At 37.7% G+C, this 13,392-nt stretch overlaps 1 protein-coding gene across 11 annotated transcripts in view; it reads right to left on the bottom strand.

The window, feature by feature from the left end:
• Positions 1 to 686: 686 nt before the first annotated feature.
• SATB1 (SATB homeobox 1) overlaps positions 687 to 13,392 on the bottom strand; it is a 107,641-nt gene continuing 94,935 nt past the window's right edge. For 9 of the 11 annotated variants that reach the window (XM_049870729.1, XM_049870723.1, XM_049870728.1 and 6 more), the window contains 3 exons: positions 7,617 to 7,820; positions 6,947 to 7,042; positions 687 to 4,973 (listed from right to left, as the gene is read on the bottom strand). In XM_049870729.1, coding sequence (XP_049726686.1) covers positions 4,470 to 4,973; positions 6,947 to 7,042; positions 7,617 to 7,820 — 804 coding nt within the window. In that variant the 3' untranslated portion in view covers positions 687 to 4,469. Of the gene's footprint in view, positions 4,977 to 6,946; positions 7,043 to 7,616; positions 7,821 to 13,392 lie in introns of all 11 variants that reach the window. The other 2 variants (XM_049870730.1, XM_049870731.1) reach the window with 2 other exon arrangements.

Below are 13,392 nucleotides of genomic sequence, written 5' to 3'. Positions count from 1 at the left end.
CCAGCCACTCCACAGGAGAAAGATGTGGCAGTCTGCTCCCATAAAGATTTACAGCCTTGGAAACTCTGTGGGGCAGTTCTGCCCTGTCCTATAGGGTCTCTCTTAGTTGGAACTGACTCCAAGGCCATGGATTTTTGGTTTTTTAAGGGTATGAATGAAAGGGTTTGTCACTGTATGGAATACATCTTCTTTGGATACCATAAAAATCAAATAGTTCGGATTCCACTTAACGTGGTGCAAAATGTATCACTTTAGAGTTTCTATGTGAGTGTTAACATATACAGTACAATGTACTGCTCTACTTCAGCCCCTCCTCAACTGCTCATCAACTCTCATTGAGAACAGGGTCCAAGTCGGGTGCTTTTGAGCACAGTAAGAGCAGCTGAAAATAATTGACTGAAAAGTGATTTCATACGCAACCTTGGTACTGAATTTTAGCGTTCTTCTAAAAAATTAATCTATGATCCACATAAGTAAGGTAAAAAAGACTTAAAAATGCTGCTCATCTTTTAAATATGAATTCCCAACTATTTTTATTTAACATTTGGTATTGTTAAACAAGTATTCTGGACATACACCTTCCACCTTCTTTCTTTAATGAAGGTACTTCATATTTATCAAAAAGTGTGCATGTTAAAAGGTTTTAGTTTATCCTCTGTCAAAAGACATGCAAATATTTGGTAGTTACATTAAGTTTTGCCTCAGAAGGAACAGAGTCCATAATATTCCTCTTTCAAAAGTCAAAAACAGTTATTTGTAAGGCAGACAATAGTACTATCACTTTTTTTTATATATATATTTTAGGTATCATTAATACTTTGGGACCTCCACAGGTTTCCACTCTATCATGCAAATTTCTGGCTTGCTTTAATAGTCCTGTTTCTATCAGCTAGATTATAGTGTATACACATTTTAATTGCTCTTTTTGAAAATATCACCAGGCAGTTCAGAATACCTCATTTATTGAAAATATTACTGTGTGACAATCAAGGACCTTGATATCAGCCAGATGTTAACAATAGGGAATAGGGCAGAATCGAATAAAGGGATGTATAGGGTTTGCACTTTCAATCTTGAATCATTTGAAAACGTTTTCTAGTCAACCTATGTATTTTAGATAAGCACAGTTATAGATATCACTAGCTGGGAAAAAATAAAACCAAAAACACCTTTTTTAAGCTTAGAATTCCTTAGAACTAAATGTTAATATACATTTCATACATAATATGTACAGACTTTGTAACCAAGTGCCACCCAACTAGGGCACACATATTAGTTACCTTGGTTTTCAAAGGTTATGTGTCAACTCTGCATATTGTGTGCCAAAGAGATACTATCAACATTTTTTGCATAATGTGCAAGTATTCTATGGCCACAGAGTGTAATACAAATTAGTGGCAAAGTGCTGAGTAAAGGAATCCGTGACAGATTCAGACGCACAAGGTTGAATATTACCCGTAAGCTACCTGACTCTGCTAAGGTCTTAACAGCACAAAGCGCTACGTCATGGCTAACTTTTAAAAGTATCTGAAGTACTTGGACACAATGAAGCCTGTTAAAGGGAGTTTCTTTAAAGCCACTGGTGACAAGAGGACTGGCAGGAACGATAAATGACATTGGAAGAGCAAGGTGGAAGACCATGGGACAAGTCTTTTCCTCTTTTCCCTGAAAGCAACTTTTACTCACTCCATCGCGATCGTCATTGTATATTAACATGTGCTTTTTTTTTTTTTTCTGGTTTAAAATATCAATTTAGTAAAATCATAATTTAAAAAATTAAAGGGTCTAAGGAAGAATCTCATTAGCATTATTATGTTAATTCCTAACACACATTCATCAACTCCTTAAAAATGTTATTTCCAAAGAAGTTACTGGAAAAAGGAAGATCTTATCTGCAACCCAATTCCTCCTTCCATTTTTTTTTTTTTTTTAATTCTTTACTAAATGCCATACCTACTTGACACCTTAAGTGTATGTTTGGTAAAATAAAATAAAAATCAATTCTACTCTCTCGAGCCTTTTCCCTCAAAGTAGGGGAAAAGAAGAGGAAGATACTTCCTCATTAACTTCATGGCATAGTAGTTTCTATTAATTTTCCATTTATTTTTAACACATGAAATCTAGTTTCTATTTTCTTAATTCAAATTCCTCTTGCTCAAACGATTAGTTCTCTGAACTCTAGTGAGAAAGAGTGTCTAAAAGTTGTTTTCTCATTGAATAAAAAGGAATTGAAAACTTCCTCAATACAATTTTAAGTTTAGAGCAAACCAGCTGCCTTCACAGCAGCTCAGCTGGGCTTCAAAAGTAAATGGTATTGAAAGCTGAACTGGGAGTTTTCAACACACCCAATTCAGTTTCTTGAGAAAAAGTCCAACATTGAGCAGCCCAGTCACCTACCAATGAGATCGTCCGGGACTGAGGAAATGGTAGGCAGAAAGAAAACTGGTGATTACAGAGCCTCATCTCAAGGAATCCAGATACCCCTATTAAGAAAATCCAGGAAACCTTACAAAACAGCAGCAAAGATAAAGTGAATGGATTGTAAAAAACCCAAAACACTGGTTTCAATTTCTTCCGTAAGTTAGCGCACCTCATTTTATATCTTGGAGTTTACTAAGCATTATGGGGCAAGAATTAACTATTATTTTCTGAAGAACAATTGTGTCTAAATTTCAGGTCTGTTATTCTTAAAACACTCCATGTAGTTCTTAAGACATGATATACGCAACCAAATGAGCTCAGAATTAACTTATAGTCCATTGATAACTTGCAAAATAAAACCATTGCTTGCTAAGGGTTTTTTATGCAGAAGATTCATTTTGTTTCCTACTTATTTTATGTTCCTATGAATGGCCTTAAAGATATTTATTTATACATTAGCATTAAGGAAAAGTGTTGCCATAATTAAACTATTAAAACAAAAGCCATGTATTCATTCTAAGCGCATCACTGCCAGATACTTGGTTTATGTTTTTGTTGGAGAGTCTTTTGACCACCCTGCTATTTCTGTTTATTAAGAAAAATGTTAACCAAAAACAAATTATCATCTTCACTATTAAACTTAAAAAGTGAGAGTGTGTGTGTGACTTAAATTTACAGTGTTTCAAGGTGACTTTTCAATTGCTTTTTCAAAAACCGGTAAAATCTCATCAAGAAAGTTACTAACATGCAACTTCGATGAGAAGGCCATCCTTGGACTCTTAGCTACTTGACATAAGCAGACAAACCCTACCATGTCATACCATACAAACAAGTTTAATTGTGTAGTTACAGTCAATCAATAACCACTCCTAATCAGAACATTTCTGCATAAAGAAAACTGTGATACACTTATAAAAACAGCCAGCTGTAACAAAATAGCTGGTGTTTTCATAGCCAGAAACTCATAAAAAAGAAATACACCTTTATACAGAAATTTTATACAGATGTAGCTTTAAAATTGATTGTAAACCAAAGGAAGACACATTGCAAACATCAATTATTTTCACATTAATTGCATAATTTTCTAAGGTGATCTATTAGTTTTATTTACCTAAGCTTATTTGCATGATAGTAAAAATTGCATACAACAATAAGTGAAGCTTATAGTATGAATTGCTTGGATAACATAGAGCACTTTTTATAGGCAACTGTGTAAAGCACATTTTCTCTATTTAAAACTTTTAAGACACTTTGTTTTACTGCCCATCAAAATACATTTATAAATAGAAAAAACAAATCAGTATGGTAACAAGAGAAGCAATATTACATTTAACGGAAACTTCCAAAAAATTAATTACAACCTGATGCTGCAGGATCTACAAATAAATAATGAGGACTAAATTGTGTTTCACATTTTGTTTTTTTTTTTTTTTAAATCATGTAACAATGAGAATGAAAAAAAAAAAATTACAGTGAACTTTTTATTTCCAAAATAAAAACAAATTTGAATTACGGCAGTGCCATATAATACAAGGCATTTGTTGGCATATGTCATCTTTAAACTGCATTCCACAGTCTATAGTTCTTTTGTAACATACAATAGAGTAACAAACTCTTCTTTTTTTTCCTTTTTTAAAATAAGGGGTGAGTTTCCAAAGATCAGTGTGGAGTGTTACAGAAATAATTAAAGGAAATAATAATCATAGAAGTTATAATGCTTGTTTGAAGGCTCCAGAATTAAAAAAAAAAAAAAAATCACTGGGATCATGCTTACGGGGTACACACCTTGGTGCCTCCCGTGAACACAGATTTTAATACCAAACAATCCTTGATGCTTCACCTGGGGCTGCCAAGCAGTTTGTAAAACAGAGAAAAAACATTTAGTGCAGTCTGTCTTATCCTTTCCCAACTTTCCTGTTTGTGCAAGTTTCTGAAGATTCATTGGCCAAACAATGAACAACAAAGGTTTTCGGAGAGAAGACAAGGTGGACTTTTCATTTTGTTAGTAAATACCAGTGGCACTGTTGAATGAAAATAACACTTTTCTCTCAGTCTTTCAAGTCAGCGTTAATGTCTGTGTTCCCTTCCACTGATAGCTCTTCTTCTAGTTTCACCGAAAAAAGGGTGTTAGCATTCTTATCTTGGACACTCTCTTCTAAATCTTTCAGCAACTCCTCTTCTTTATATTCCGCGACATCCACCTCTAAACCGGAATTGTCCTTCAGTTTCCCGTGGTGCTTGAGATAATACCGCTGGTTCTGAAAGAACTTGATAATGGTGTACTTGGGAAGGTCAAGTTGAGCGGACAGAGTCTGGATGGCCTCTTCGTCTGGATACAGGCCTACGTCTTGTATGAAACTCTGGAGGATGCCCAGCGCTTCCACTGAGATTTTTGTTCGTGGCCGGGTCTTCTGCCGATTGTCCTCCTCGGACTCGGCGGGCGAGGCCACCGTGGGCTGCCGTGGGGGGAGCCGAGGGCCAGCCTGCTGCTGGGGCTGTGGCTGTGGAGGGGGTGGCGCCTGCTGCTGCTGCTGTTGTTGTTGCTGCTGCTGCTGCTGCGAAAGAGAAACCAGGAGACAATCAGAGCTCTGCTCTCCCGCAGGCCTACGCGGAGCCATCTAGAGTTAGAAAACATGGAGTTCTGAATGCCACAAACAGCTTCTTTTATAGGGACTAAGATTCAGAATGAACAGGCAAGCCAGCTAAAGGGTCCACAGCATTAGGAGAAAAAAAAAAATTAAAATTGCATGAACCAGAAATGTATGCATTCAGATGGCTTTCAGGGGCTCCTGTGCCTATTCACCAGGGCTCAGTGGAGCCTCCCTGGGTCCTCAGTGTGGCTCACAGAAGTGAAAACGCGAGCCATAAACTTCACCAGAAGGATGCCCGTCAAAGGTGAAGACAGAGAAGGAAGTTACGATGTAAATAATTAACAAAGGTTCAAAATGAAGACGGAGAAGTCAGGATTTCAAAGACATTTTAGAAAGGTGAGCCACAGAGCCCGTTTCATCTGATAGCTAAATCAGGGAACAAGACTAGAAAGCCATGTTTAAATCCCAAATAAAATGGCTAAGTGTCTGCTCTTATTCAGCATTTTCTCTAGGAGTCCAAAGGGTTTTGGAGATTCTCAGGATTGCGAATTTCCTCGCTAACAGTTCCAATTTAATACACACACAATTTCTTATCAAATGCACACTAGGCTGACGCTGCAAAGATTTTTTTCTTAGCGAAAAACAAAGGGTCAGCCCATTGCATCATGGCTAGTGGATTGTTTTCTCTACAGTAAACTCTGATGTGATTAGGATTTAAATTTAGTGTATACAGGTACTTTTTCGTAATTAGTATCTGTACTTGTGATGTACTTGCATACACAATTATACATAACAAACGTGACACATGGACACACTGTACACGCTAAATCCCGCATTCTTAGCAACAAAGCAAAGCAACCTAAGTGGCAAAATATTAGAACGTTTACACTGTGCCGAAGCATTTCCTTTTATCCTCCAAGATGCAATTTTATTAAAAGCAATTTACATTTTCAAACAAGTACTATTTTTATTACTTAACATATATCATTCTCTTTTTTGTTTTTGCGAAACAGTAAGTTTTTCAGGCTTTCATGATTATTTTAGTGTTTGATATCCTAAGGGATTCTCTTTTTCAATTTGCTTTATCTTTAATACACACTCAAGGATTTTTTTTTTCCTGGTGGATGGTAACTATTATTGTTTTTAGTTATATATATATATATCCCAACCATACTAAAACTATATATATATATGTTCCCCCCTCCCCACAGCAACATCAAGAAATAATGCAAGACTGGACTATAAGACGTAAAATGACACTAGTGAGGAGTGTACTTCTTAGCTTAAGTAGACACATGAGACTATGTGGGCAGCTTCTGTCTGAAGGCCCGACGAGAAGGCAGAGGACAGGAGCTGGTTGAATGGACTAGGGAAATTTGGGGTGGAAAGAAGGAGTGTGCTGTCATATTGTAGGGAGAGCAACTAGGGTCACATAACAACGTGTGTATAAATTTTTGTATGTGGAACTAACTTGAACTGTAAACTTTCACTTAAAGCACAATTTAAAAAAAAAAAAAAAGAATGCAGGTAATGCCACAAAGACAGTAAAGTTTTGGGATTCTGGAAGGCAATGGCATCTTCCCTTAAAGAACAAAGCTACAAACATCCCCTTAGATTTAACAGAAGTAAGTTATGTAGCTCAAGTTCAACTGCAATACACTTCCTAAGCAAGCAAGGCCCTAAGAGCACCAACAAACTACGCGATCCCAGGACTTCCAAATCTAAATTTGTTGGAGAGTTGCCTCGGCGGATGAGTGGAGACATGTCCTATGAGGAAGCAATAAGGTGGAAACTGCTGGCACAGTGGTCTTTGGCCACAGCCACAGTTAGTATGTCCCCTGCAAGTCTGCAAATCCTGACCAAGGGGGCAAACCGGGTCTTCAGGATACCCCGTCTCCCTCTCTTTCTGGAGTAGGTAACTTGTGCCCGCTCACCTGAGGAGCAGCACCCGGCCATGGTGCAGGGGTCGGCAGGCCTGGTAAGAAAATGCCTCTAGACTCTCCTTTGCCAAGGGTGGTGGGGGAGGGGCTCTAAAGGAAAGACAAACAGACATGACTCACCCCTAAACCTGTATTCTGTGAGGGTGTGGGGAGACAGGGACAAGCTGAAGGGCACACACTAGGAAATAAGACTCCAAATAGGTTTCCCTCCCCTCCTCTGTTTGAATAGAATCCAAGGTGTGGAAAACGTGATTCTGCAAAGTTCTTCTACAGAAACAGTCATTCCTTTCCTCAGGGGCAGTATGGTATTAATTAAAAGATAGATGGTGTTTTAAACTCTTGATTTAAAAAAAAAAAAAATTAAGCTCTCACACACAAAACAACCCATACTAACAAAGACACACTTGCCAAACAGTAAGTGTAAAAAGGGGGTTCCTGCCACTTGGGGGGTGGGGAGATGAGGAGAGAGGAAGTCAATACCCACACTGGAAAAAAGTGTGTTAATTTTCCTTTTATGCCCCTGAGCAAGATGGCAGCGTGTTGTTGTCTCACGCTAAAGAGCCTCTGTTAAGACTGGCGGGAAGAAGAGAAACACTAATTTCCCTGCTAAGTTTGAAGCTTTGTTTACTTAGTGCTATACTGAATATGGCCAAGGTAAACGAACCTGAATCTGCTCTGCTGGAACATGGATGATGTGGGGCGGCCTGTCGCCATGGTGATGTACCGCGTTGCTTTCCTGTTCATAAATGGCATCACGTTCTGGCTGAGGAAGACTGAGGAACCTTCGAATCATGGAGAGGTTCTCCCACAGGGTCCTGTTTTCTGGAGAAGGGTCTTCCTTCCAGCGTAACAACTCACACAACCATCCCTAAGAGACAAGGGCGTAAAACAGGTCAGTTCACGCCTATGGGGGATGGGGACTGACATTTTCCTTTAGGAGCTAAAAGGGAAAGACCCTATGAAGGTAATTTTTCATAAGCTCAAAACACTTCCATCTGCTTAAATGTTTTTACCTGTTAAAAGAGAGTAACTGGGGCTGTCAGGTAGGCAGGCTCTGTTTCTAATCAATGTTCAGATTTGTATCTTAAAGGAGGGACATTACTTTTCAGACTGCAAGGGGAAGAGAGTATTTATTGTGGACTTTGGATTGTGAGGAATGGGAGGAAAACAAACGTGGGTGTGCTTCTGGTATTTTCTGATGAGTGGCCATCTGAGGATACTAAAGTATTTACAAAGGAATAGGCCAGATTTCGAAAAAAAATTTTTTTTCCTGGGATTCCCTAGTTTAATGTTTGTATCCGAAAATTAAATATATTTGAATGCGTGTATGTATATGAAAAAGAGAGAAAGGGCATATGCAATTGTGCGAGCATCAGCGTTGTCCAAGGTAAGGCATAATGGTTAGAATGGGCATTGGAAGGCTTCTCCAAGAAACAACTTTCCAAGAAAACACCTTGGAGTCCTGTTTCTCTGCCTACTGCAGTGTGCACATACGATTTGTCAGGCAAGAATATTGATAAAGAAAAGCAAATGCTCAGTGCATGCCAAAACCTGTACTTCTCTGGCCCCTCCAAAGGCCCAGTTTTGGGTCCTGGGATCATCTACCAAGAACTGAGCAATACAGCAGAGTACACTTTCTAATCACCATCTCAAACCTTCTTCGTCTTGGCTGTCATTATGGACACTAAGCAATGGAATGGGGAGGAACAGTGAGGGTGTCCCACCCTGATCCCCTTCACCAGCCAAGGCTTCCGTCCCTCAGCTGCTGAGCTGTCTGCTCCTAAAAGCTCTATGGAGAACTGCCTTGGAGCCATTTTACCTGGGGATATCTGGGAGGTTAACCTCCAGCTCCTCACTGGCCTCCCCTTGCCCCTAGGTGGCCAGTGATTGACTAGGTGGTCAAAGTCCCTGCCCTCTTGCCTCAAGGGGATGCTCTATATACTCTCTAGACAACATTCTTATCAGACCCATTCCCCTGCCCTATCCTCATCTGCTCCCTTCCAGGGACTTCACCAAGTCATGGGCACCTGATTCCCCATCTTAGGCTCTGCTTTTAGGGATCCTGACCTAGGACAGAAGGGTTTCTTGGAGATTCCAGGTAAATTAGTTGGATGGAAATAGAAGGAGTACAGTTTTCTTATTATCTGATTTTTTAGGATTAAGCCAAGGATGGACTTTTTTGTGTGTGTGTGTGTTTCTTTTTAAAAAATATTTTATCGTGTTTTTGGTGAAAGTTTACACAGGAAATTAGGCTCTCATTTAACAATTTCTGTACATATTGTTTAGAGACCTTGGTTACATCCTTCACAATATATCAGCATTCTCATTTCTATTTTGGCTGTTCCGTTTCCATTACTCTAGCTTCCCTATCCCCCCACCGCCCCCTCCCCCCCGCCTTCTCTTCTTTGGTCTAGGGTAAATGTTTAGTTTCATCTAGATGGTTACTTTGAGCAGCACAATATTCATGGGTGATATTATTTATTTTATGGGCCAATCTGTCATTTGGTTGAAAGGTGACCTCTGGGAGTAGTTTGGGGAGGAAGGATTTTTTATTTAGCTTTGGATGAGACCATGACTTCCTATCCCTTCTTTTCAAACTAGATCGTTCAAGAGAAAATTCTCTTTCTGACTGCAATAAACAGTGGAAAGAAGCAAGACCCCTTCCCCCAAAATGGCCTACTGGAGAGATTTTTAAAAGAAATGATGAAGAACTGATACATTAGCTTCCCAAGGCCCATCTACTAACCAGCCAAGGGCGACTTCTGCTAAGCCTGACAGATCTGCTCATGTTTCTAAGAGAGTTTTGATTCTCTATTCCAGGGGACCTTAAATTAAACAAACAGATATATATGGGGCCGATCATGCACCCATTTGATGCCACTGAATGCATAATTCAAGATAAGAAGCAGTAACCTGACGATCTACTTGAAAGACTATTAAATAATAATACTGAAACAGTTGATTACAATATCACCGAACATGCTTCTCTTTCTACCACGACAACTCTAGGCTTATTTTCAGAATAATATGATAATGTATCTCAGACATGGATATAATATTAACTACAGAACTGAACATCAGGGAAGCATTTGAGATCCACTTGCATATGGAGCCTTGGAGATGTTTATTTAGTTCTTATCGGTAAGTATTCGCTATCTTATTAAGGCATGAAAGTATTTTATATTTTCTTACATCTCAGCTATTTCTTTATACTTTAAGTTTTGTTGCTGTGTAGGTTTCAGATATAAATCTTCCTGTAGGCTTTAATATTAACTGTGGCTAAAATTACTTTCTCCCTCCCTCTTGTCTCCATTCTTCAGCTATGGCAACTGACAGGCCCCCTATGCCTGAACACAGCAAATCACTGCAATTTTATTTACCTTTCAAGAGAAGTTAGAAGGTTCATAAAGAATTTTTTTTTTTTAACTTAGCTAGAACTCTACTATTGCAATAAGCGCTAAAACGTTGAGGATCTAAGAATTTTTTTTTTAGAAATAAATGCTTGTAACTAAAAAATTGCTCAGAGTTAAATTAAGAACGATTCATGTAAGAAACACTTCTTAGAGCTAAAAAATTCCAGTGATTTTTCAAATCCTTTAGAAACTTTTTAAAGTAATGTAGACATCAGTTAGCACTTGGATATATGTGAAAAAAACATGTGGATCACAGATGTTCTCTGGAAAGGAAAATCATTAGTTCTTTTAAAATGGCTAATAATGATAGCTAATTCCTGAACAATCACCCTCATGCTGGTTTAACAAATATTTCAGAAAAAGAGCCCTGACTCATTCAACAAATATTTTGCTCATATTGTCGCTTCTGTGTCTCTATCCTTATGAGACAGATCCTTATTTTTATTAATTGCCCATGACTAACATAACATTTCCAGTAGTTTGCTATTAACCTCTGCCCTTAAATAATACTTCTAATTCCTTATCTAAAAATAATTTGATGAATTATAAGTTGAAGCATGTCTCCGCTAGCCTTTCAAGACACACGATGATTTTTAAGAGACTGAAATCAGATGCTGCTTAGAAAAATATTTAATGGCGCAGCTGGGAACTGTTAGTTCTTGAAGGGTATTCCAAAAACACAAAAGGGGCGGGGGGGGGGTGAATATATGCTTTTCTTGATGTGCGTTCTCTCTTTAAAAATAATAGAAAACAGACATTTTGATACGCTAGTTCCCTGTCGGCAGAGAAATAAATTGGCTCATTCCCAATTTACAATGGCAAAAATAATATTAATTTCTTCTAGTGCTATTTAAATACCCTGGAATATTTTGACTATTTAAAATTCTATCACTTGAGACTCTATTAATGGTGGCAGTAATCTCATCTAGATTTTACAGGCAGCAACTACAGAGACCAAATACTTTATAATGCCTGAATACCTTTTCTAGGTCAGTTTTTCCTAAGTGTTATTGTTAGAGCAAATAAATATGGGAAGACAATCAACATGCCAGAATATCTGCAATATTTGACAAAAATCATGATCTCCAAAGTACTCTACTGGTTTTTAAATAAGATACAGGTTTCCTTGGGAGAAGTGAGGGAAGGAGCGAAATGCAGTGCTTTGTCGCAAAATGTGAACATAACATTTTTAGGAGAGGTCACGGGGACTTGAATATTATAAAACCATACGTGGGGTATGGGAGACTACTCTCAAAATTAAATTAGATCGCAACTTTTCTGGACAGTAGAAAAGACAGGGAACTAAAAGTCTGAAAATAAATGAGACTGATCCATTCTCGGGAAACAAAAATGGTACAAGGAACAACCTAAACTTTAAACGTAGTAAATTTGCCAAGCAACATTACGCTGCATATAAAGAGGGCAAAATATAAACAGTAGCCACATGTAAATAAATTAGTAAAACTTTCAGGATGTTACTACTTTTCAAACTGACGAAGTTTAATTTGACACCTTCTGTTCTAAACCTTTTGTTTCTATTCAAAATCACGCCTTGAGCTGCTGCTATCAATCACAGCGCTCCCCCTATTACTTAAAAAAACTGGCATGGACCTTGAACAAGCTGAAAATGCCATGTAGATGAATTCTGAGATAATATGTTCAAACCTGTTATATACAACACAAATCCTGTAAAGTTATGTATTGTAAACCTACATTTATTGAGAACTAAAAGTCTTAAATCCATCTGCCACAAAGGAAATACTGTTATGTACTTTATAGTAACCAAGAACCATCTGCAAATATCTTGCTACCATAAGCAAGAAAACGGTACAAAGATGCTAGACCTAAGACTGTATGAAATAAATAACATTCTTGTGACTGGTTTGGTTAGCAATCTATGAAAGAAATATAAGATTTGGGGCGGGGGGGGGTGGGGGAGAAAACGCAGAGTGACTGCCAAACCAGTAATGAAAAGAAGGAAAACAAACTCAATGACAACACAGTGGCAATTTATTATGGTCCATGAAACACATGACTGTATGCTCATTTTAAAGGAAAAATTAGCAGTTCTAAACTCAATATTCTAATGCTGTTCTTTACTGACAGAATCTTGTTGTACCACATTTAAATACAAATCCTGGCACCTTCATCTCTCAGCAGCTAATTTCCAACCAAACTCAATCTCTGATTTCCACTGCATTCTTTTGAGAACAGTTAATTCATGTTGATTCTTGCTTCTAACATTTTAACGGCTAAGGGGTGCACCATGATTTTAATGGAGTCAGGAAAGTAACCTCCTTTCAGGAATGAATTTATTGTACCTACAAAGCCTCATGCACACAAAAAGAAAATTCTTACAGGGCCTGGTCTGTGACAAAGCATGTCACACAACTAGTTTTCCAGGGAGAAAAGACTTCCACATTCTTGCAGAAAGAGTCATCTAACGCAATATACATATATACATAATCGTTACACACATACATTTTAAAACCAAGACCTATAAAAAGAGAAAGAAAATGACAAATAATTCTTGCTGCAACAAAGAAGAAAAATACTTTATAAAACATAGAATGGTAATTTGAATTCTAAAAAGCAAAACATCTTATAGTCTGCCTGTTATTTCCCTTCACCCTCATCTTTTATGTGTTATTTGCAGGAGTATTTTGTTCCAATCTCTGAGGGCATATAGTATAATAATATATGATATTAAAAGAAATCAATCTAAATAGGGAGGTATTTGATACAAACATTTTAGTGAAAAGCATGAATTACATTTTAGCAACTAGTAGGAACAACGATTAAGTACATAATCCATTAAACAGTACTTCTAACACCAAAAATTCAGTACTGTAGACTAAACTACACCAGGCATTTTGAATGAGTACATTTTCAACAACTAGCTATAAAGCTAGCAATTTATCATTCAGCAAATAATTTTCTACTTTTAAAAGAATCTGTAAGTGTTACTTATGCTAATGAAGACAGTTTTTAATCTGCCCACAAACATGCTAATAGAGGGCAATTTTT

Source organism: Elephas maximus, chromosome 27, assembly GCF_024166365.1.
Source record: "Elephas maximus indicus isolate mEleMax1 chromosome 27, mEleMax1 primary haplotype, whole genome shotgun sequence".
Classification (NCBI taxonomy): domain Eukaryota; kingdom Metazoa; phylum Chordata; class Mammalia; order Proboscidea; family Elephantidae; genus Elephas; species Elephas maximus.
The sequence above is the reverse complement of the archived record's forward strand: the minus strand, read 5'-3'. Positions and strand labels throughout refer to the sequence as shown.